Source organism: Athene noctua, chromosome 1, assembly GCF_965140245.1.
Source record: "Athene noctua chromosome 1, bAthNoc1.hap1.1, whole genome shotgun sequence".
NCBI lineage: Eukaryota > Metazoa > Chordata > Aves > Strigiformes > Strigidae > Athene > Athene noctua.
Genome location: NC_134037.1, coordinates 177951730 through 177975814, shown reverse-complemented (window position 1 = coordinate 177975814; position 24085 = coordinate 177951730). Strand labels below are relative to the sequence as shown.

The following is a 24085-nucleotide window of genomic DNA, read 5'->3' as shown; positions in this document are numbered from 1 at the left end:
CTTTTATTTTAAAAAGAATGTACTGCTTTTCCCCCTAGAAAATATGGACAGAAAATATATGTTGCCGTATGATGTATTACTTCAAATTAAAGCTGCTAGACTTGAGTATGCACCTCAAAGTTCATTCTATCTTATGACCTATCAGGGCTGGACTGGGAGCCCTGGAGAAGAAAGAGGCCATTAGAAGAAGCAGGCAGCGATAGGGGAGTTCACATGGGTTTATTAATGAACAGTTCCAAATCTGTCTGCACTAAAATTTCAGAATTTCTGCATATGGAAAAGAAATTTGGAAACCTATTAAGAACCAGTAGAACTGTATTTGTAGTTATCATTTGGACATGCTTATAGCGGAGTTCTTTGTACTGGAAACTTGTCTTTAGGCTTAAATGAGAAAGTCGTAATACCAGCCAGTGCTGTAAAACTCTTAAAGGTATATATGAATATGTATGCTCTTAGAAGTGATGAAAGAACAGAAACACAGAATTGTCTAGGTTGGAAAAGACCTTGAAGATCATCCAGTCCAACCATTAACCTAACACTGACAGTTCCCAACTACACCATATCCCTCAGTGCTATGTCAACCCGACTCTTAAACACCTCCAGGGATGGGGACTCCACCACCTCCCTGGGCAGCCCATTCCAATGCCTAACAACCCGTTCTGTAGAGAAATGCTTCCTAATACCCAGTCTAAACCTTATTTAGACCTAGTCTAAATGCAGTTGGGGAAGGGACTAGTCACCCAGCTTAATTTAAGGGCAACCGCACTTGAAGTATTTGGAAATCTTGGCATATTGTGTGATTTGTTAGTTTATTCAGACATTACAATCCTTGTTGTTCTTTGCCACCTTCTTTTATTTTCAATGATTGAAACAGGTGTATTAGGGAGAAATGCAATCTTTGTGATGCTAATAATGCCCATAAAAACCTCATTTGCAACACTGATTAAGTCAAAATCTTGACTCCTCTTGGAGAAAATACCAATCCTGCATAGTGTTGGCCACTTCTTGAATCTAGAAAATAGTCCAGGTTGAGTTTATAGTTTAACAGACTTTGTACAGAAATCAGATGTCTGCCAGCCTCACTAACCAAATACATTTTAGCAGTGCCTCTAGAAGGCAAGCAAACTTCTAGATAGGCAAGCGTTTTAAACATTCTAACATGAAGTTTTAAGGTATAGGATACATGTAGGTGATGCCTCTAAATGCTGGATTATATTTTTCACTCAGCCCTTCTGACTGTAGCACAGTGTGGGGGGATGTGAGGCCTGTGCTCCAGTTTAGCCTTTGCAGCTGCTTCTGAGTGTTGATGCATCTCTGGCTCTAAGATACTCTCCGCTTTGGATAAAGATTTTACTTGTTCTGAGTCTCTTCAGTATTTTTACCAGGTATTAAATCAGGTCCCAAGAATCCCAGTAAATTGGCCAAATGCTTTTCTGATCTGATTCACATCTGGACACCATTCATATCACAGGTGGAAACAGTGCCTCTGGTTGCCTTTATGAGGGTATTCCCAAACAAATGCAGAAGACAAGGTGGGCTTTTTCCGGGGGACTAAAGGCAGTCTAGAAGTAAACTGGAAGGCTGTGAGAAATAATGCTTTTATAAATGGAATTTCTTGAAGAGGAACTTAAAAACTGCAAAACCAAGGAGAGATGAACATTTTCCATGGATATGTATCCTGTATTTTACAATTTTAGTAGTGCATTTTGGGTATTCTCTGTGATTTTTAATAACTATAGAAACAATGTGTATTAAGGATATTGCATACCAGTGAAGCAAGTGGATATATGCAAGTGCTGTTCAACACTTCTTTTTCTTCTTTTTTTTAGATCGCCTTTTGCTGCTGTCACAGATTACTCAGTAACAAGAAATAATGTCATACAGCTCTGTCTGGAACTAACAACAATAGTACAACAGGTATGAGACCATCTGCTTAGTAATTTATATTTTCCTAAATTGTAAATGGCCATTACCTTCTTCACACAATTTTGTGTTACTTTGTTTATATCACTGTCTAACAAAAATAAGGCAATACTAGTACTTAGTAAATGCTTTATAAAAATTCTGCTTCCTGGTTTTATAATACTGCATTGTATGTACCTCAATATTCGTCTTGGGTTCTCTAGTCTAATATCACTATAAATTTGCAAAACTTACTTGATAATTTGCATGTTTAATTTCTTATATTTTGCCTTTAATTTTTGATTAACTGTCTGGTTCAAAAAAGTCTGTATGTATTGGACTTCAGTCATCTGCTCTTTCACACAATTTGTGTTATCTAGACACCTGTTAAGATGGTCCTCCCCATGAGGCTAGAATATTTTTAATACAGTTTTGTACATCCTACCTTCAAGAAATCCAGAATAGGTACTGAGAAGCACTTGCTTAACAGGCTTCCTTTGGGAGTGCAATCTAGAGAACCTTCCCCACCCTTCTGTTGCTTCTCTGTGTTGGTTTAGGTCTGTCTATCTTTGTTGTTCAGCTGGAACTGCAAAGTCTCTTTTGCTGCAAGTTCAAACTAATGTTGATACCAAATTTTGTACAAGTAATCTAGGAAATTAAAGTAGTTCTATTCTGTCATCATTTACCCTGATGCATGCATTTCTGAGACCAGTCTGCTACAGACAATGGTGAAGGGTCTTAGTACCATCTTATACCATCAGTTAACCATGCAGTGCAGCAGTGCCCATAATGTAGCGGGAAAAGAGTCCAGAGAGGGTTGCCTCTCCTGGCAGAGAGGCAAGGGACCACTGCTGCCAAGCAGAAGTTCGAGGAAGTGTTTGCACTTGTGAAGGTGGAGTGGAGAAAGAGGGAGAGAGTGGGCTAGGCAGAAGCACTGAGGAGACTTTTTCTGGTTTTCAGAAGCATCACTCCAGGCTGAGCAAAGGCAAACTTCTCCTACGTCCTCTTGGCATGACTTTGTGTGAAGATACTTTCCCTTTTATAAACAAAACACATTTTTCTCTGATCCTTCATAAATGTGTGCAGCACTGATGCTTACTTGGGTTTGCCTCCCACCTGGCAAAGGTTTGCCTCCCACCTTGGATAAGAGCAGTATTGCTAGAACCATGTGTTCAAGCTCAGGAAATTAAAGTTTCTCACTTTTCTATATTATTAGCAGTAATAATCATATTCCCTCTATCATGTTGGGGTTTTTGATGTGTAAATGGAGCAAGGTTCCCTCCCCACAGGCCCACAGCAAGGGTGCATGTTTGCTTCCCAGGCCCAAGGGCCAAGGGATGTCCTGCCAGTCCTGTCCTTCATCCGCCCTGTGTTCCCCACCAGCCTTCTTGCAGTCACCCTGCCTCAAACTGGGACTGAGGTGCCAGTGGTGGTGGTTGTGGAAGAAGAGCCTAGGCCTTAGTTTTTCTTGGCTGCCTTTTGCACAACACGTGTTTTTTATCTGTTGTCCTGTGGCTGCTTGTGCCCTTGTAGAGCTGTGAGAAGGGGTCAGTACTCTGGTAAAAGGAGGCACAGGAGGCATCCCTCCCCCTTAGCCAAACTGTTAATTTTCTACAGAAGTAGCTGTGCATCTTTTTCATGTGTCCACTAGTAGTGAGAAAGTGGGTGAAATATCAACTGAAGCAGTATTTCTCAGGAATTAGCTCAATATCGGTTCGTTCTCTTACAAATTCATCCCTATCCATAATACTGCTATTTCGCTATAGTGTAGCTAAATATTTCTCTATGTATATTTTTCAGTGTGAATGAGAGCAAATGTTACTATTTAATACCTTTGAAGAACAGTTTTCTCTTTGCCAAAACTGACATGATTCCCCCAATCAGGAAGCAGTTCAGTACATGAATCCATACTTTGAAGTCAGAAGGAGCATTTATGTGCCTAAATGTAAGCATGCTCTGAAATTGAATTGGGCTGTAGTCAGAAGAATTATAATGAAAATTCCATTAGTAGTCCCAAACACATGTGGTTTGATCTCTACTTAAAACAAATGCATTCCAATGTAGCATTCTAAATGTCTTCCCTGAGCTTTTTTAATATGATCACTAAACACAACTGAAAATCCTCACTGTGCTTTCTTAAGCCTGTAAATTGAATGTTTCAGTATCACCTTATCAGGTGTTTTTTCTCAGAATCTGTTTTCTTTTGTATGCAAAGTGCTTTACAGTACTTCACTAACAATAATTTATAATTTAATTTTAAATTTTTTTTGATTGTGAAAGACTTACAGAAGGCAATGTTACAATTGTTCTTGTAACAGTAGCTAACAGATTTTTATAAAGCTTAATGATTTATTAAAAAATATACAGTCTGTACATTTTCTTATTCTTTTGAATTATTTTTTTTTTAAGACATTCATACAATTTAAAAAGAGAACTATGGTATTCACCTCAGTAACTGAGCGCTGGCAGGATTGAAAACTGGGTTTTTTTTGTGTTGTGTGAGTTACAGCCAACATTGAGATTTATTAACAAAAAATGATTCTTTGGTCAAGATGGAGGGAAAAAGGCTAAAATTATGCTGGCTTGCATGAATTCTTTTGCATGTTTTGAGGCTAATTGCAATATCAGTGTTTCTTCATAGAATTAAGTGTTGTTGGGTTCCCCCCCCCCCCCCCGTTATCAGTGCTAAATGGATAATGAAGAAAAAAAATGGCAGCATTACAGCTCTCTCTCTTATAAGAAGTCTAAGAAAAATCTATTCAGTGTCTGCTTTAGCCTTTAATTAGAAAAGTTGAGAGTTATAATACCTACTTAGAGACAGACTTTGGAATAAAATGCAAAATTGCACATACTTTGTTTTAACCATTTCATTTTCTATGTGTGTTGCACCTTGCCCAGGACCCAAGTAACGGCCAGCATGCAGTGGATGTTTGCCTGTGGAAGCAGATCTCTCAGAGCACTGCAAGTTATTACTGTAACCTGCTTTGCAGTCACACTAATCATCTGCTTCTATGCTACTGTTTTGTTTTGGCCTAGGGATTCTATTTCTCCCCCTTAGGACTTTAGGATATTGTTTCATAGGCACTTCCTGCAGGTTTTCACTCTTAATACCATTCTCCTTGCTGATGGCTTATTTAATTCAGGGCTTGCATTGTTCCATTTTTATAATCAACTCTCCCTTGCAGCAGAACATGGGAGGAAAGAAAAAGGATTTAAATAACAAGTCCATGAGACCATCATGAGTTTTGCTACCAGTCTGTTGCACTCTCTGCCTTTGTCTCCTACACCTATCTGTCTCCCCATAGGAATCAAATGCTGAGAATTACCTGTACTCTGTTTACCCCTGCAATAAGTAAAAAAGGCCTTTCTTGATGGTACAAGATAGATGTTAAAGGGATATTGGTGTACAGGTTGAAGGGGGTGTGTGTGAGATTCTTTTGGGTTGTGCTTTTTTCCCTTTTGATTCATTCATGAGTTTGATTTCGCAGCTTTAATATCGTGTGGGATTTACTTAGCAAAATGCTTCAGCAGAAGCATAGCTGTAGGCCTGCAAATACTCCTTTATGAAAGCTTCACTGCAATTACTTCTCTGCCTAAACACCATTTTGAAGAGGGACTATGCAGTGGAAGCAATTCTGTGTAACAGGGGTGGAGATGGAGAACAGTTATTTCTCTGACGTGGATTTGGCTTGCACTGTTGTCACAGAACATACTTCTGATGTCATCTGTCTCACAGCAACATTTGAGGTAAACTCGGATTTTGGATGACACAGGGTGATTACCTGAGTGATGCAGTTTGGGAGGTGGTATTGGGAAAATAGCTAATACAACCATCCACAAATACTATGTCTGGCCATAGAGGCACCTGGGATTGTGATCTAAAAGCCCTAATTTAGAGCACATACAGAAGTGCTCTGTGCACTGCCTCAGCTGAGTGATTTGGAGCTTATTCCCCTTTTAAAGGTGTTTGAGATTCGAAAAAGTATGTCCATATACTCCATGCCCTGATGGGCTCACTTCCCATGCTAGAGGGATAGTCTTTGTTGGGCTGCTAACCATTGCTATCTTTCAGATAAAAGATACTGAAAAGAATCGCAAATTCTTTCTTGAGTAATGCACTGGTTTTGTGTGCATTACACTTTTTATAATAAAATGGCTGTAACTTATGTGATGAATTTCAAATATTAAGTCTTACTGAGAAACTAAGTGCAGGCTTGTTTTCCAGTTTAAAGGATAAAAAGGGAACTAACTTTCTTAGCCCCCTGTCTCAACTCAGAATCCAAATGCAATAATCTAGAACAGGTCTATTTATTTTATTAGGACAATATCAAATGTATGAATAGAGAATAATAATTAATATCCTTAATACTACTGTTACAAAGTATCTCTCATTTAATCTTTTCTATCACAATTTATCACTTTTGTTTTTAAGTCCTAGTTATTAAGGACTTTAAGGACTTGCTAAATATAGCTTAAAAAATTTTTAATTTTAGGTCATACCAAGTAGCTAATTACCTCAGGTATCTTTGGCTAATAAACTGACTTTAATAGTTTAGTGGTGTGCATGTTTGATTAGTTCCTCATTAAAGTTCCTTTGCACTTCCAGATTGTTGGGATTTTCAAAGCAATACGCATTTGATGGAAACAGTTATGTATTAAATTGTAAAGTTTTTAATTTAAATTTTCAACATTATTCGTTCCACACCAACTTTGTTATCAAATGCTTGCAGCAAAATCTTTGTTAGCCAACCTGGCAATAATCCCTCCCTTCCCCTCCTGTATTAATAAAAATAATTCATGGAGAGGAGGCCACATTCTTGAAATTAAAAAAATATATATACATAGTACACTGTTTATACAAAATGCCCCATTTCTGATTAGTGTACAAGTAGGAGGGTAAGTGTACAAGTGGGTAGATAAACAGATGTAGTAAAAAGTTAAAAACAGAACAAAAAAGCCTTTCTTAAAATCAACGCTCAGGCAGTATCTGCCTATAGTACATAGAATCCAAATAGTATTAATACGAGAGTGTTATAACTCTTTGTAGGTAACGCTGACAGAAATTTAGACTCGCCTTGTATCCTTCAAGTGCTGCTCTTATGTAAGACTTTCTGCTGCGTAAGTTTCAAAGCAGTGCTCAGAAATAGTGTTTCAAGATAGGTGTTATCCCCTTCAGTTGTTTTTTTCACATTTAGAAGGCAATGTATAATGTATAAACTGGAATTTAAAGGATTGTTGGAAATATGAAAATGTTTTTTGTTTACAAGAAGCTATATAAAAGCAGTTTCAATTCATACTTTTTAGCAATGTTTTTCTCTTTTTCATAGTAGAGTGGCTTATTTCTCTATAGCACGATTCTATGGAAAATTTCAGATGTAATTTAATGTAATGTAAAAAGTGCCTAAGGTGCTTAACATTGATGCCTTTTTCTGATTCTGGTAGTTTATTTCTTCTATTTTATTATACTTTTTATTTCCTTTGAAATGGCCTACTTGTAGATATATTGTTATCTTTTGATTTAAGTTTTGAAGTCCTTTTTGAAATGGGATTAGGCACAGAGTATCTCAAAGGTTAAAATATCAATAATAGGCTACAGGGATATAAACCACTACTAGAAATAATTTGATGCCTCATTAGTTGTCATTGAGATATATGTTGTAAACAGGGTTTTTTTCCTAAACTTGTGTAGTCTATGATGTGACATTTTCAAAGTAGCTTATGAAGCCACTGCATGCTTTAATAAAAATCTACCCTGTAAAGTCCTGTGAATTTGTTAGCTGTGTTTTCTTTTCCGTTCTTAGAGAAAGTAGTTTCTTTTCTCCTTAGATGGAAGAAGAAAAAAATAAACGATTGCTGAGTACATAAGAAGCTTAGTGACCAGAAAGCAAAAATGTGTTGGTGTTGACTTGTTTGGTTTTTTTTGTTTGGTTGTTTTTCTTCTAGATTAATGACCAGCAGCTTCTGAACATGGGAAAAAATGAAACACAAAGCAGAATGATTTGTGGAAAAAAGAGTAGTCTTTCTGATGGGGCATATGCTGATAAACCAATGCAGCTGTTAAATTTTTCCAAGAAAATGAGCCTGAGTGAGTCAAGGTGACAGTGAAAGAGTCAGGGACTGTTAGGTTAATTCATGTACTCATGGAAGCACTTGCAAAAAGTAGCAGAAAGTTGGTGGAAACTGAGATAAAGTGTAGACAGAGGGGGGAAATGTGGTTTAGTATCTTACATGTTTCCTTTTAAATAAAACCTTTTTTTCCTTAGACTGATTGTTGTGGGCTCTGTGTCAGTGTGTGTGTTAAGTGGCATCACAGTTTCCATTTGAATAGACGCAGAAACAGGATATGCCATGCTTCCTGTGTAATTCTTTATAAATGCTAAATTTAATCATTAATGAAGATGGATTAAGATTATGTTGGTTGCATCAATAGAGGTGAAGATTTATACTCCGTATTTCTTTTACTTTGGAAACTGATGTCCCTTTCCAGAGACTGTAGAGTCTCTATAACCAGGTGCAGCGAAGCAAGATTTCACTTCAGTATAGTGAATTATAGAAACTATGTGTTGCTAAGTAGCTAGTAGAAGACTTGAGCATGAAAAAGTGTAGGGTCAGTCTTTATTTCAGGAATATAATGTGAGGCACGTGTGGGTTTATTTGCTTAAATCCATTAAAAATACATACAGAATTTCAGATGATCTGATATGAAACATTCAAGTCAATAGCTGAGCCTGAAATACCAGCTACCTAAATGTCATTACTTTTTCTCAAGTTTGATTAACTTTATTTCCTCTGTTGGCAGAATAACCACCTAGGCACTATATGAAATATTGAAATATTGTGCTGCAATTGTGTTTTATAAACCAGAATTCTTTTTCATTACAGTATTAGAGGAAAAGCAGAAGTGAAAAGTTATTTATCTCTAAATGGTCCTGGAAGTGACATTGAAAACTTAAGAACTGCAGAATATATCATGCTACAAACTATTTTGCATGTCAGTAAGAAAATATTTGGGTTTGAATGCATGATGCTTAATTTTCTGAATTAGAGGTGTGGAAAAAAGGGTGTTCACACTTTGTTTTTTCTCCTTTGGATACCTCATTTTTGCCTCATTTCCAACGTCTCATCTGTTGATAGTTTCAGTGAATGTTATTTTTATCTGCGAAGAACATCGCTATGTAGAGAAATCACCCTAAGAGCTGAAATTCAATTTAGACCACATAAGCATTTAGATTCTAGGAGGATATATGATCAAGTATCAGTGTGATTTTAGTCAGTGCTAAATACTTGCTATGGTTTCTGACATGATGGTATACCAGTTCATTTTAGAAACAGCATAGCAGGATGAAGTGTTACTCTCTATATGAAAATTAAGAACTAATATGTGACCAGATCCCAAAGGAAAGCAAGATGATGCGTTTTACAGAAAGGAGGGTAGAAATAATTGGAAATGGAAAATTACTTAAGAAAGATAGAAGAGCTTAGTGTACGCATTGCATCTCTCTTAATCCAGCAAGCAATTTTTCCCAGTAGTTGCTTGATCTTTGGGTTATTTATGTAAGTTGCGTTAAATTTTCACATGAAGTATTCTGTTACTATGGTGATAGGTGCCACTCCACACTGATTGTTTAAATAAAATTAAGGCAATTCTTTGTACTCAGTAAGATAGGTAATTGCTATTAGTTTGTATACAAGGGTTATGAACTTAACTGCAGGTTCATTAAATATTCAGGGAAAGGCTCTAGACTTTTAGGAGCATTGTGTATGTTGCATAGGAAATGTCCTCTTATGTAGCATTTATTTAGTAGCTTGCGTTATATTTTTCACAATAGAGATTTTTTTTTTCTCTTCCCTTAGTGTCTTACATGGCGTGTGCTCACCATTCTGTTTTCTCCCATTTCTGTTGGTTCTTGCATGTTTCCGATGGGGGAGGACAGAGTGCGTTGCTGCAGATACAGATGAGCTCTGGCTTCGGTGTGGAGGGGCAGGAATCAATGACAGAATGAGGATGCCATAGACCCAGTGGCATGAAACTGCAGGGATTGAATAATTGTAGCATAAACGGGAAAGAAAGCAAATATTTCTGAACGGCAGTGGGAAGAAAATCGACAGGATTTGTGTGGGAAGCGAAGAGGAGTTGAAAATGGCACCCAGGTTGTGAGCTTGTGGGACATAAGGTGGTGGAGTTGTTGACAGAGATAGGGAAAGAAGGGGGAGAAGAGAGGGTTTGGGAAGAAACGTGATTTCAGCTTTTCAGCATACTGCATTGGGGCTGGTGGCAAATATCCAGAAGGAGATTCTGAACTGCGAATGTGAACAGAAGGGACAAGAGATCTGTGACTCATCTGCACAGAGATGATAATTAAAGCAGCATGATTTTAGGAGGCTGCTGAGCAATAGGGAAGAGGTTGCAGAAAAGGGGAGAGTTGAGGATGGAGCTCCCTGGGACTGTAGCAGTTGGAAGCAGGAGGAACAGCCATGACAGGAGATTCTTTTGGAGCAGCTTGGTGGGAAGAAAGCCAAGGAAAGCAAATATTTTGGGGTTATCTCTTAGAAATACAGTATAGATTTTTACAATGGCTGTCTAATTCTGAAAATTTATTTTGTATGGCAGCAGCCACAGATTACCTATGCAAGTGTTGGGTTGTTGCACAGCTTAAGAGGAGCTTGTTACTGCATTTCAGGTAGTGAGTCAGGAAGAAGGTATTTCCCCTTCCCCATCTTTCTGTTCCAAACATTTGTAATTGTTGATGTCCCCAGGGCACACACATTTGTATCCAAAGTCCTGCTAGACCTCTTAAAATATGAGATGTGGTAAAGCACCTCAGGAAGCCTCTGCCTGTGTCATGCTCTTTATTCTTTGCCTGTTGCCAGAGGAGAATGTTACCAGATTTCAAGCTCCTGTAGCTTTGGGGGTATTGAAGAGTTGTTTCTTGTTTTTGTGAAAGGGGGTTGGAGTGGAGCTGTTGAACAGAGCTGTGTATCTGTCAATTTGATTTTATTGTTCTGGTAATTACCCAGACATACCTGTAAATCACAGTCTAAGCAGAGTTTCCTAATATCCTTCAATTTTCTAATTGTCATGCTCTATAGAACACAGCATTTCACCATAGCCTATATTATATTGATCAAGTTTATTGTTTCAAAGCTGTCATCAACTGTATTGGATATTTATTCCATGCATTTTCTAAGTATTGAAAGGCTAAATTAACTCAACCTATCTTACCCTTGTGCCTTTTAGGAAATCATGTACCACTATCTTGGTCTGAGAAAAGTGATAAAGGGTAATAATAAATGAATATAGTATGACAACTATAAAACTTTTACCTTCTTCATGTGTTGGCAAAGCTTTAGACTTTTGTCATCATTGCTGTTGAGAACTCTTGTGAGAACCTTCAGTGATGCCTCCAGCAAACTTCAGTCTTGCCGTAGTTTTATTGTTGCTAAGTAGCAAGACTGACAGGCCATCCATTTGCCATATACTGGTATTAGTCAATTTGAGAAGCAAAAGGATTTAAAGGATGGCTTGGATTAATTCCAACCAGTGGCTACATTGCTCAAGAGAGATTTTATGCCAAAGGTTTGGCAATGCATGAGAGTCTGAACCCTCTTTTAGCAATCATGTAATTAATGATTTTTGTTACATATAGAGTACTGGAGTTACATAGTTTAGAACATTTTGCATGACATGGTGACAGCAATTCTATCAGACATCTGTTTTTAAGCAGTACATAAAATCTAGCTGTTGCCCTCTTAAAACTCGACATGGAAGATGTGTGGGATTGCTCATGAAAGATGCATTTCCCAGGCAATTTCACTACCACTTTTAAAAATGTGTTCCTAACCTTGCCTACATTTTATCAGCAAAATACTGGTAAAAACAGTGCAATATACACAAAGGCACACATTGCTTTCATGTTGCAATTGGACTGCAGAGGAAAACAAATTAAAACAACAGTGAAGAAGCTCCAGCAGAGACAGCTTGAAAGCTGCCTGGAGAACAAACTCTCTCATGGCGAGCTCTTGTTCTTTGCATGTTGCTCCAGTTGACTCCACTTCTGTAGCACCATGCAGCCTGCTTTTGAGCAATGCTACTATCGTATGAATTCACAAAGGACATTTTTGGGCTAACATGTTACCTGAGAATCAGGAGATCTGGTTTTTGTTCCTGACAATCATGTAACCTGCTTCTATATCAGTTCCACCTAGGAAATTTCCTTGCCTTGGAGGAAAAAAATAAATTAGGATGACTAAATATAAATGAGTAACTAAGGCATTTTGCTGAATAATAAAATAGTGAAAGTCCATGTCCTCTCTTGAGCACTCTGATCTAAGGATTACTAGAAATGCTGAAATGTTCCTGTTTTGTTGCTGAAAGAGCTAATAAACATTTCTGCAATTCTCCATTTTTGTATCTCTATCTGTATGTTTATATTTTATTTTCTGACCTAGAGTAACTTTATTCTGAAGTTAAGTCATGGAGTTGACAGGAACTGCCAGGAAGGGTGCAGTGCTGCAGCTGCCTAGAATATGTGGCAAAACCATGAAAAATAATAGCAGTAGTAGTAGTAGAACCAGTAATGATGGTGTGTTTCAAGACTTATAACCTGCAAGTAGCCTGAGAGGAGAAGTGTTTAACAGGTAATTGCAACAGGTAATTTGACTGGTTGCTGACTTGGACTTGTAAACCAGATCATAGATATGCAAAAATAGTTGTTTTCTGTTGGATATTATCCCATAGTTATCCCATAGTTATAGTACTGGAGAAGTGCATAAACGTTTTTTCACTGTGGGATATATAAGCAGTAGGGTGAATTGGCAGGTCTTCTAGATATCAGTATTTCACGTTTTGAGTTGAGATTTAATCAATTCAGGTGCAAAGAAAAGGACTAAAGAATAAGAAGAGTGCTGGTGTAATTAGCTGATCCCATTCCCTACTTCTGTGACGTACTAAGACAAATGTTTAAAAAGAAGGCAATAGTAGTGAGGGGAGAAGAAAATAAAATGGAAAAATAAAACATCATAAACATTGCTTTTGAAAAATAAAATTAACAAATTATTTTATATGTGTTGCCTCGTGTGAATTGTTCTAGCAATGTGTGGGGCAGGGTGAGGTAAGATGTGTATATTTTGCAACATTGTCAGCAGTCATTGCCACCAGTCAGTGTCACCAGACACCAAAATGTACTGTCTAATTCAGCGGGTTTAATTTAAATGTCTTTAGTAAGTGTTACTTATAGACATTGTGGTAGGACCTTTGCAGGTAAAACTTGTAATCTTTGTAGAAATAATGCAGAACTGTGGTTATGAAGGTCAGAAGTTCTGGAAGAAATATAAGTGATGCCTCTCAGTTGCAGTGTAGCATAGGTCTTGCTAGTCTTAAAAATAGGTTTAAAATTATACTAGTGTTGAAAATGCAGAAGAACCCTCTCCCTGATGGTTGTGGTTTGTTTGTGCTCATCTTGCCTTCCTCCCTTACTTCATGTTTTTTTCTTTTTCGTCCAGTTTTGGACCTTATGTTTCCCTTTTTTTTTAGGATCTTAGCCTAGTTCCACCTGCCTCCACAAAGGTTACTTCTGCCATTTTTGATGCATGAGGCAGAGCTGGAAAGAGTGACCATGAAAATCTGATACTAGTAATTAAGTCGTTCCATCATATTCCTCTCTTATTTCTCTTTCTTTGCAGGTGATACTGTCTGAAACTGCTACTGGCCAATATTTGACTACATCTTAGGAAGTATAAATTAACACAGAAATGCTTTTGTTGCTTTATTAGCAATATGCATTATTAATATTTTAGAAAATAATTTAGAGAAAAAAGAAGATAACCTTATTGCTGTTTCAGCTGAAGTTGTGTTAGGTTGTTTAGATGAAGATCATATAGCCTAGCTTTAGTTATAGTTTGTCAGTGAATATATGTGTGAAGTTCAGAGAATAAACAGATAAAAGTAAAACATCTCCTTGTGTATTTCAGTGCAGGGGTAGTCACAGTATTGTTTCACTGAGTAGCAGATTGTTAGCTTGTGTAGGAGTAAAGCTTGCTTGCAGGTCTTTTGTGTGTTCCTGCTTTTCTAAAGTAGAAAAAAGTTGATGTTAAACTTGTGTGTGATCTGTTTCTTACCTTAATTGCAATGTTTTGATACTATGGTTAAACAGATATTTAAGAAAATCTTTCAGGAGTAAGATATAGGCTTGTAGTCTAGGTGTGGAAGGAAGAGATGTTCTGCAGCTGTGGGTGGTATGCTATTAAGAATACAAATTTATTGCTAATTGTATGGTTAGTGACTCTTTTTATAGTTCTCAGGTGCTTTAAGCTCTTTTAGTTGAAATGAAATGGGTATGAAAAAGCAATAATTGTAAATGGTAAAGGCCCCCAGTAATAAGTCTTCAGCATATCATTCTACCTAAGGGATGTTTGCAGAGGGTGGGCACAGTTATCCTAAGCATTTGCTTAAAGATAAAGCACAAAGCAGTGGAGTGACTTTAAAAATCAAAGGGGAAATAAACTGTTCACTGAAAGAAAGTGACATTTAGGTTTTGCTCTTGGGGTCATTCGGAAGCAGTCTCAGCCCTGATCTCTAGGGATGGCTGCAGGAAGTTAAAATGAACTTGCTATGATGCAGGGATCAGCTTGGTGACCTTTTCTAGGTTTCTTTGAACCCTAGACTTCAGGGCTGCTCTGGGCTATGCCAGCATTCATCTTTGCATTCCTGAACATTTCCCTGAGTTCATGGTTGAATTATGTTTAGTTGGATGTCATTCATGTATGGAAAAAGTATATTCTGGAATTGGTTTTTTACTTAAGCTTTGCATTTGCTCTCCTCCACTTTTTTTTTTTTTTTTATGGTTTACTGAACTGTTATTTTTTCTCATACCTGAATATGAAGACGTAGCATCAACAATCAGCTGTCTGCTACGCGATGAACTCATTTAGGAATTCCTCTTCCCAGACCCTGGATTTGTAGCGACCTGTGTGTCAAGGAGAGAATTTAAGGGTGAAGCCACCTGCCCCTATACATAGACTGAATGCCTGAGGAGATTTCCACTTGCTTTAGAGTCTTTGTAGATTCAGAAACATTTTTTTTTTATGGTTTATCAGAACTATTGTCAGCTATTTCTTTAGCTTCCTTCATGACTGTGTGGAAGAATTTCATTTCAAGGATGTAGCAATGTTTCTCTGTTATTCATTGTTTTCTTGGTTGTAATAAACCTCTACAGCATTTAAGAACCCAGGGTCCTTCCCTTAGTGAGACTTCTCAAACAGTATCCTCTTTAAGCTGAATGTTTAACCTTACAGTAAACTCTTTCAATTACCAATTAAATAATTGTCTGCTTAAGAGCATGTCTCTTTTTTTTCAGTGTAAATGTTGCAATCCCTTCCTGCTATTTTTACAAAATGATTCATAAGAAATCATGCAGAACATAGATGTATCCAGATTGAAAAATGTTACATGCCCTCCCACATATAACAATGAAATGTGTGTTTTGCTACTAAGATTGCAAATACTTCATTGATGTCTGCATATAATTAAACATGTTAGATTTTCTTTCTGGCTGTACTTACTGGCAAATGTTTCCTGAATGCCAACAGCTGCTATTAGGAAAATACTCTCTGATCAACCTGCTCCTTCTGCATAGGTTGCTTTGTATAAAGCTTAAGAACACATTGGCTTTTCTTGCCTGAGTGACACTAGAAGCATTTTATGGATTAAAAGATCACTTTTTAAAAGCAGTTGTGTAGAACAAAGTTGTTTTTCTAACAGGATAAACTGATTTAAAGATGAGATGTAAAGCATGAAAACTTAGTCATGTTTTTCATGTGGGTTATTAGGTAGGATATAAAGCATCCATTCTAATCAGAGCTTGCACTGACTACAATAAAGCTACAGTGTATGACGAAATTAGAAATGAGTGGTTCTTTCACCAATGTTGGTTGGATTTCATGTGCTCTCTGCCTTGCTAATTCCATTTCTCTACATCCACTGAGATTTTGGCCCGTCAGAAAAGCTTTCACAGCCCCCAGCCTCCCATCTGTTAGTCTTGCTTATAGACACTGCCTCACATGCTACATAAGGTGACAACAATGTGCATGCAGTCCCCAGCAGGCTGTATGTAATAAGATGGTCCAACTCAAGTTTCCTATGAGTTTTGTATTCCACGTTTGTCTTCCATCCCATTGCATGGAGTATTATAAATAACCAGTGGTTCCCTTTTATCTTCTTCTTCCTCTCAGGGTTTTCCTGCTCTTCTTTGTCAGGCTGTGCAAACATGTCAGTTCAGCTCAGCTCAGCAGGAATTGTTCAGCTTAGTTTTCTTTCTTAATTACTTAAGACTATTGCTGGTACCTCTGTTTTTCAGTGTTACTACTAGAAGTGGATTATCTGGGTCTGTGGTCAGGGATGGGCCACTTGTCTGGCATACATGTGACTAGCTAGTATGTGCCAAAAAGATGTAAAGTGAAGGAGAATCATTACCTGTCTCAAGGAAGGAAGCAACAGGAACTAGTGAATAGATACTAACATTTAACGATATTTCCTTTGTGTGGTGGCTTCACACTCTGGTTATGTGAAACTTTCTGTTGTGTTTGAGGCTTTGAAATCCTTTGTTTCATCCTAAAGACTTTTCAGTTCAGTTTAATTCTTTTTAAGGATAAATCTAGGAAGAATGAATGATTGGATCAATTTAACCTGCCCTTTCTGCTTTACTTTTTCAGGATTGCACAGTATATGAAACAGAGAATAAAATTCTTCATGTGGTGAGTAGTATTTGGATTTCTATTAATAAATATTATTTGTACAGACTACATAGAATTATAGAGCTGCGTGTTTTGTGCTTTTTCTATGCAATGGCAGTGTGAGTATGACTGAGTGAATTCATGGAACTACTTGTGAATAGGTAATGAGTTTATGGAAGCCAAACTTGGCATATTAGAAGCCAGGAACTTTTCAAGGCCTTGTGTTTGTCTGGCTCAGAGCCATCTGTTATCTATAAACCATGGTCAGAAGAATGATTTTGAAAAATAGGCGTTTTTTTGAGAGAGAGTTGGTTGCTAGGTTTCTATGAAATATGTATTTCCGTTAGTGATATAGCTTCATTTATACAGCTTTATTCCTTATAGGAGCACAGAGCTAGCCTAGTGATAGGAAAGTTAATGCATTTCTTTCCTTTTGAATTCTCAGCATAAATACAAGAGTCTATTCCCAGAATCTGTAACGCTGTTGATAATAACTAGAGCAGATGAAAGTCATCAGCAGTTTGAAAGGCTGGACTTTGTTGGATGGAGACTCCAAAGCTTGAGTAAACTTTGTCTGAAAGCTGCACCTAAGTTTTAGATATGAAATTGTGTTTTATGTTGTGGCTGTAGTTTAATGAGTATTAAGTTAACCCAAAGCTTATTTCTAAAACTGAGATGTGAAGGTGTTCTTCCTAAGAGTGCATAATAAGTTGGTTTAATTTATTCACTGTATTTCACATTTAGGTAGGTTTTGTTATGTTACTGTTCTTACTGGGGCTTAAGCTTTTCTTTATTTTAGAAGGTGAGCTTCCCAGTAAATTTTGTTATACTTTTTTTTTTTTTTTTCCCCCAGTACTCCCACATGAAATGTTTTTGATGCTTTGATTTCACAGTGATGTGGACTAAAACATCTCCTTGTATTTCCAAGTTTCACTGACATTTTTCCCCTGTGGGATACAAAGAATTAGCAATTTTAGTGAGGCTGACATCATCATCATCTTTGCTAGGCTGATCTCTTCAAGTATTTAAGTAATGAAGTTTTTAATTGCATAATCTTGGCAAAAGTTTAAGTGTTGTAAGTTTGAAATCATTATATATAGCCTGGTTTTCAATACATGCTTGTTTTCTGCTGTGAGAGCCAAGAGTTCTGACATCTGCTATACACAGTATATATCTTTTACAAATTAGCACAAATGATTGTAAAGGGAGCTGGCAGTGTTTAGAGCTGATGAAGCATCAGTTAATATAGTCTTCAACAGAAAATTTTGAGGAAGTTGACTGGGATTTATTTAAGGGTGCACAAACTTGAGACAGGTTTCAAAAATTATATTACCGTACCTCATTCAGACTCACATAGGCTTGTTTTTTTTAATGCACAGTAACTTCATTGTGGTGACAAGTGGACATATGTATTATTGTGGAGAGATTAATTAGCTTCTATGATTAGTGCTCAGGCTTGTAAGAAAACATGAACTGTGTTGAATGTTTCACTGAAGCCTAGGAGTAGAAATTACTGTATGTATTACATGTAACTTGGACCATTTCTGACCGTGTTGCATTTCATCTGATGGATGCGATCTTAAGGGACAAAAGCTGACCAAAAGCAATTGGGAGAGACATAAATCTGTGATTGAATAATTAAAAGATGGGACTTGAAATAATATTTTGAATTTGAAAGGGAGTATTTTACATGTGCAGCTGAAAAAGTTGATGATAGAATTGGAATTGAAAGCAGTCACAATTCCCTATAACCCCTCTCCTTGGAAGACAGAAAAAGTTGTTGTGACTTTAGCCCATTAGACAATCTGGGGAGGAGCAATCTTAACAGGTAAATTTAAAAAGAGGGGAAAAGCCTACTGATGTCAGGCTCTTGAGAGTGTGAATGGTATTTTTATGCCAGTGTCAAAGAAGGCAGAATGTTAGATACCTTATGAGAGATAAATATTTGAATGCACGAGAACAAACTAAATTAAGATGTTCTAGAGGGGGATTAAGAATTTAAATCTCCTGTTATAGGCTGCATTCAGTAAATTTAGAGGTGAATGTTAAAAAGAAGGTTTTCTGGTCTAAAAAGAATAGTAGTAAACTTTGGTAAAGGTGTAGAAAAAAATCTTTTATGAGAAATGCTGGGAGAACTAGGAAAGAATTGGAGGAGAGAACATGTACGCAGATATAGAGAAAAATTCTGTCTTCTTAAATTCAAAGACCATTAAATGCAAGTCCATTTTCTGAGTACATTTCCCATCTGCAATCTGTGCAAACTCCTGGAGATAACAGAAATGGTGTCTGGCCAGCATCACATCCAGATGCCTTTGAATGATAGGATACCAACATATAACTGTGTTTGCTGGGATGACTTAGAGGGGAAATTGAATTTGAAGCCATGGGCTCAGCCTGTATGATTTCATGAGCCACATTCTCTTCATGACACAAGGAGACAAGGTTCCTCACAAAAGTGAAAGGCAATGACTTACATCTAATTAGCAACGCATTCAATCAGCCTAAGGAAATCCTTGTTGCAAAGTATTGTTCCCACTAAGGATTGAAGTCAATTTCAAGAGATCCTTCTTACGTAAGTAGAAAAGGAGTACAACTACAGAAATGAAAAGAAATTAAATGACAGTTATGTACTGTTATTCTTTAGGACACCAAGAAATTTACCACCTTAGGAGCAGATCACAGGATCAAAGTAGCTGATTTTTGTCCACATTACCTATTGGTGGTCCACTGGCTTACTTCAGATTGAAACTCTGTTCTGGGTTGAATATCTTCATTGTTCATGTGACTGAAAGTGTTATCTTGGACTCATGTGCTGTGGTTCAGGGGCTGGATCTCTGTAAGCACGTTTCCTGTGGGGACACTGCCCTTTTCCCCCTGGAGCAAGCCTACTTGGGGCCAAATTGGGGGGCAAGAGGGTGTGTGGGCACAGGCATGGAATGTGAAACCATTCTGCTGCTATTCAAGTGCATACATGGGCACCTCCAAAGTTAACCCGTCACTGAGTGTACAATTTTTTTCCTCTAAAGGATGGTTCAGTAGACAACATCCCTCATCAAGGGCAAGATCCTCAATTAAATGACTGATTGGTTTGCTTTAATTAGGTAGGGCAAAAAATAGTTAATGTGCACATATTCTAATGGCAATAATTTCTTTTGAAAAGCAAATGAATGCCCACTTTTTCAGAGATGGCATCGTGGGTGTTCATGTGGAGAGACTGCTGAATCACCTTGTCTACAGATAGCATGTTTTAGTGTCGATAAACTTATTCAGATGTTAGTTTTTTAGATACCAATGATGCATTTAAGAAATCATATTCTGTGGAGACAGGACTGTATAGCTTCAGCATATATTCAAAAAAGACATATTTTTGTTTACTCCAAGCAATTTGAGTTTCAAATATTATATAAAAATGTTTTGATTGTCACTCACCGTATTAGCTTAAGTAGTAAACTAATTGGTGTTATTCAACTAAACACAAAAAATGTATCTAAGGGAAAAAGGCCTTATGGAAAACTGATGAAGTTTTAAGAAATGGCCTACTTCAACTCGTTTATTTCTTCTAAATGGAATTGCAAAGTGTGTCTGGGAAAAAATGTCTCTTTTTAATTTTCTGCTCTAGAATTGCAGATGTTTTGAAACAATTATTTTAAAGACATCTCTATTCCTTAAAGTTTGGTTTTTTGTTTTTTTTTTTTTCCTATCAATTCATTCACACAAGCACTTGGTTTCTGTGGAATAAGAAGCATAAAACCACACAGGAATATAATGTGTTGGGTTTTGCTCATTAAAATGTTGATGCTTCTGAAATATTCATGAATACAGATAAATGCTTCATATTTCTGCCACTTTATTTCTGAGTGTTTTTTCCAGGTTACCTTTTGCGCAGTAAGCAATGTAATAAGTAAATAAATAAATGTAATAATTTATTAATAGAAACAGAAAATTAATATCACCAGAAAATAATACCAACAGAAGTACATGGCAATAGAAAATATTAACTTAAGAAGAACAGGTTTTAAAATACAGTGGGCCTAATATGAAATGATAAGCCATAAGTGTGATGTTTGCTTCAAAATTGGAAATTAGTATGCTCTTACTAGTTTATATTTAGAGTTTTTATATTTATTTAACTTGAGATGATAAAATATATGGAAAACTACTCAACTTAAAAGGATATCCGTTCTGTTTATTTAGGGAATTAATAAGTTAGTAATTGTGAAAGTTTGAATGGAACTTTAAAATCTTTGAAGAATAATTAATTAATTCCATCCAGCTATTCAAGTCTGTGTATGATGGAAATATCTAGTTCAGATTAATCCACATGAAGCAGTAGAGTATTAAAGTGAGAGTAAATAATGAAGTGCTAATTATAGAAAGTAGAATCTGGGTTCCAGTCAGATTAATAATAATTTTTAACTGGATTTTATTTTGACTTTAATTCTATAAAAAAAAAGAGCATGTTTGTCTAAGGAATTTCACTTTCTTAAAATTACACTACTTTTCCTGAAAAAAAATACTGTTTTATTGAGTTGGAAAACTGTAGATAGTAGAGCCACAGAGTGAAGTTAATATTCAGAAGTTTTTGAGAAACAGTGAGCTATTTAAATTAAAAGAGACTTACCAAACTGAAAAAGAAAAGAACAAGTAATGGATCAGAATGCTTTCTTTTTGCAAAGAGCCTTGCAGAAACTACAGTGATGATAATTCATTCCTGCCCACGACATTTGAATATTTGTTATAGAACTATAATCAACTAAAAATGCATCATCAAAGGTATCATATAAAATCAAAATAACACCTTCTTGCTTTTAAGAGTTTCTACCTTGCTAATCGGGCCCAGCAAACTTCTTTCTAATCAAAGCCTCTCTTTTTGCATTCAAAATAAGATTTAGTTCACTGTTCAGAATTCATGTTTATACAAATGAAATCCAGGCCCAGCTGGTTCTAAGACTGCTGGAGTTACTGATGTATTTCCTATAGTACAACTAACGTTTTAGACTAAAATTAATTGATTAATAATTATTTGCTTTGGCTGAAGATAACTAATTAGACTTCATCCTGAATGCTCATGTAACAAGTTGCTTCATATCAGTCAGTTGTAACTAACTGAGCTTTTTTTTTGAACAGATTAAACTTAACTTTGTCAGTACTTTTTTTTTTTTTTTCTTAATTTTGAATGTCTGTGTGTATTATTGGCGTCCTATTGCTCATTCAAGTGACGTAGGTGAGAGAGTTGATGGGGAAAGCTGGTGCTTTTCTTCCCCTCAGCCCTAGGAATGTGTTTTATCCAGGATGCTTCAGTTTTGCAAATACTTGGCAAGATAGACTTAAGTTTGGTCATTAGCCTGTGTAGAATTATGGACAGGAACAAACACGTCTCTTCGCTGACCAGAAATGCTTGGTGACCCTAGAGCTGCCCAAATTGAACAGATAACAGCTGAACAGTTGGAGGAATGGCCACAGCTTGTGGAAGCCTCTGAAGCTAGCCATGTCCCTAAGTACTTCCACTCTGCTGCAGAAGACAGACATTTTCCCAACACAAATTGAAGTAGTCACAGAGAATCAGAACAGATGCAAATCTAATGTAGTCATCTTTAGGTCCTCATCTCTCTGGCTGAAAGAAGGAGCAATTGTGGAAAATCTATTAGAAATTGGTACACTACCGTCCAAAAATACAGGTAGAAACTTAGTATTCTTTTTCATTCTTCATGCTCTGGGGTGCAAACTAGTTGCCTACTGAGTTAAAGAAAATGTTTCTCTTTTGAATTTCTACCAGACAACTATATGCTGTGTAGTGATATTTTTTTATCCCCCTTTGAATCATTTAGCTTTGCAAATAAATACTGTGGTGTAGCTTTAATCTGCAGTTATAAATTTGTCACTGAACAGAGAGGAGAATTTATTACTAAAGTGCAGTGATGAGTTACCACAACTGAAGTCATTGCTGTAAGGTTTGTAGTGAGAACAGGGACTGTATGACAAAAGGAGAAAATGTAATCATCTGTTGATTTTTCTTTTGTAAGTTGCTTTTTTTTGGCCTAGCCAGATCCTTGTCCTTTTTTCAGATACCTTGCAAACTGAAGGCTGAGTGCAGTTCGAGAAAGACTGGGCATTTTTAATGCCTACTGATTTTTGTTGGAGCAATTGGATGCTCCTGTGTGTCTTGCAGTACTAGCTACAGTATTGCAGGAGGGGAATCAACAGTTACAAGAGATAAAGGATCCTGATCTCCTTAAAAGTGTTTACATAAACAGAAATATAGCTTTACAAAGTAACAAAAGGTAACTACCATTTGAGAGAAAAGGTGAGTTGTACTGTTTTCTGATTTTAGTGAAACTAAAATACACATCTATGATACACCATGTGCTGAATTGTTACGCTGAAAAATAATGCATTCGTAAATTGTGAGGAGCAAAATGAATAGCAAAGGTGTGCTGTTTGTGTGCTTTTCTACCACTCAAATTACTTGAGTAGCTTACATCCAAAATATTACGTCAGACCATTGCTTTCCATCAAATAAAATAAGAATTCAAGAACTTATTATTAATAAATAATGATGATAGAAATGTAATAATAAACACCCCTGTTTTTCTCACATCTACGTAATTTGTGAAATTGGCTTTGCATCTGCCAAGCTGAAAGCTCCAGTGAAGACTTGTGAGCTTAGGGAAAATTTAGCCAAGGTAGAAGCAAACTATCATTGAATATAACTTCAGATTTAGGCAGAGTTGCTGCTTGAATGAATATGGAATGTACCCGATAAGCCACAGTGGTTTAGGAAGAGGAGCATAGAGGAGTCAAAGGCAGTTTACTTGAGAACTTTTTAAATACAGTAGCATATTGCCTCCACTAAATTAACGTTGTTCCTGTGCCGTGGGACAGCATCTTTGCCATGGAAGGTCCTGGTCCACTGAATAGGTCCAAGGGTTTTTTTGCATAAAGAGGCCTAATGGGGAGGAGGTGCTCCTCCTGAAAAGGCTGTTTTGTCTGTGTGCTGATTTATGCTGATTGGTAAATTAAAAGGCCTTGGACAATGAAGTCAACAACAATAATCTTGGCAGGAACTGGATGGTAACTACATTCAGAGCCACTGATTTAGCTCTGTTGGAAACTTGCATGGCTGTACCCTTATGAATATGTCCCAAAGCCATTCAAGCTCCCAGATATTCCTGGGGCTGATTTTCTGTCCTCCTTCATCTCCCATCCTCCACAGATACACAAAACCAACCCACAAACCATGAAAGAGATGTTTCTGATAGTAAAGGCAAGGAAAAATGCATTAGTTTGCTTATGTCAGCCTCGGGGCCTGTTTCCAGTGAGAGCCTGTGTACCCTGTCTTTGCAGTGGGGAGAGGATGGATACCTGCTATGTAAGAGTGGGCCCCTTGCCATCCTGTCTCTGGGCAAGCTCAGAGATCATGAAAATTTGCCTTTCACACAAGCCCAATAGAAAC

The 24085-nt window shown here is 36.9% G+C and overlaps 1 protein-coding gene across 10 annotated transcripts in view; it reads left to right on the top strand.

Moving 5' to 3' along the window:
- The window catches only part of CNKSR2 (connector enhancer of kinase suppressor of Ras 2), a 223420-nt gene that overhangs the window by 59352 nt on the left and 139983 nt on the right, over positions 1-24085 (top strand). For all 10 annotated transcript variants that reach the window (XM_074906110.1, XM_074906092.1, XM_074906062.1 and 7 more), the window contains exons 4-5: positions 1830-1917; positions 16612-16653. In XM_074906110.1, the coding sequence (XP_074762211.1) occupies positions 1830-1917; positions 16612-16653 (130 nt within the window). The remainder of the gene's footprint in view (positions 1-1829; positions 1918-16611; positions 16654-24085) is intronic.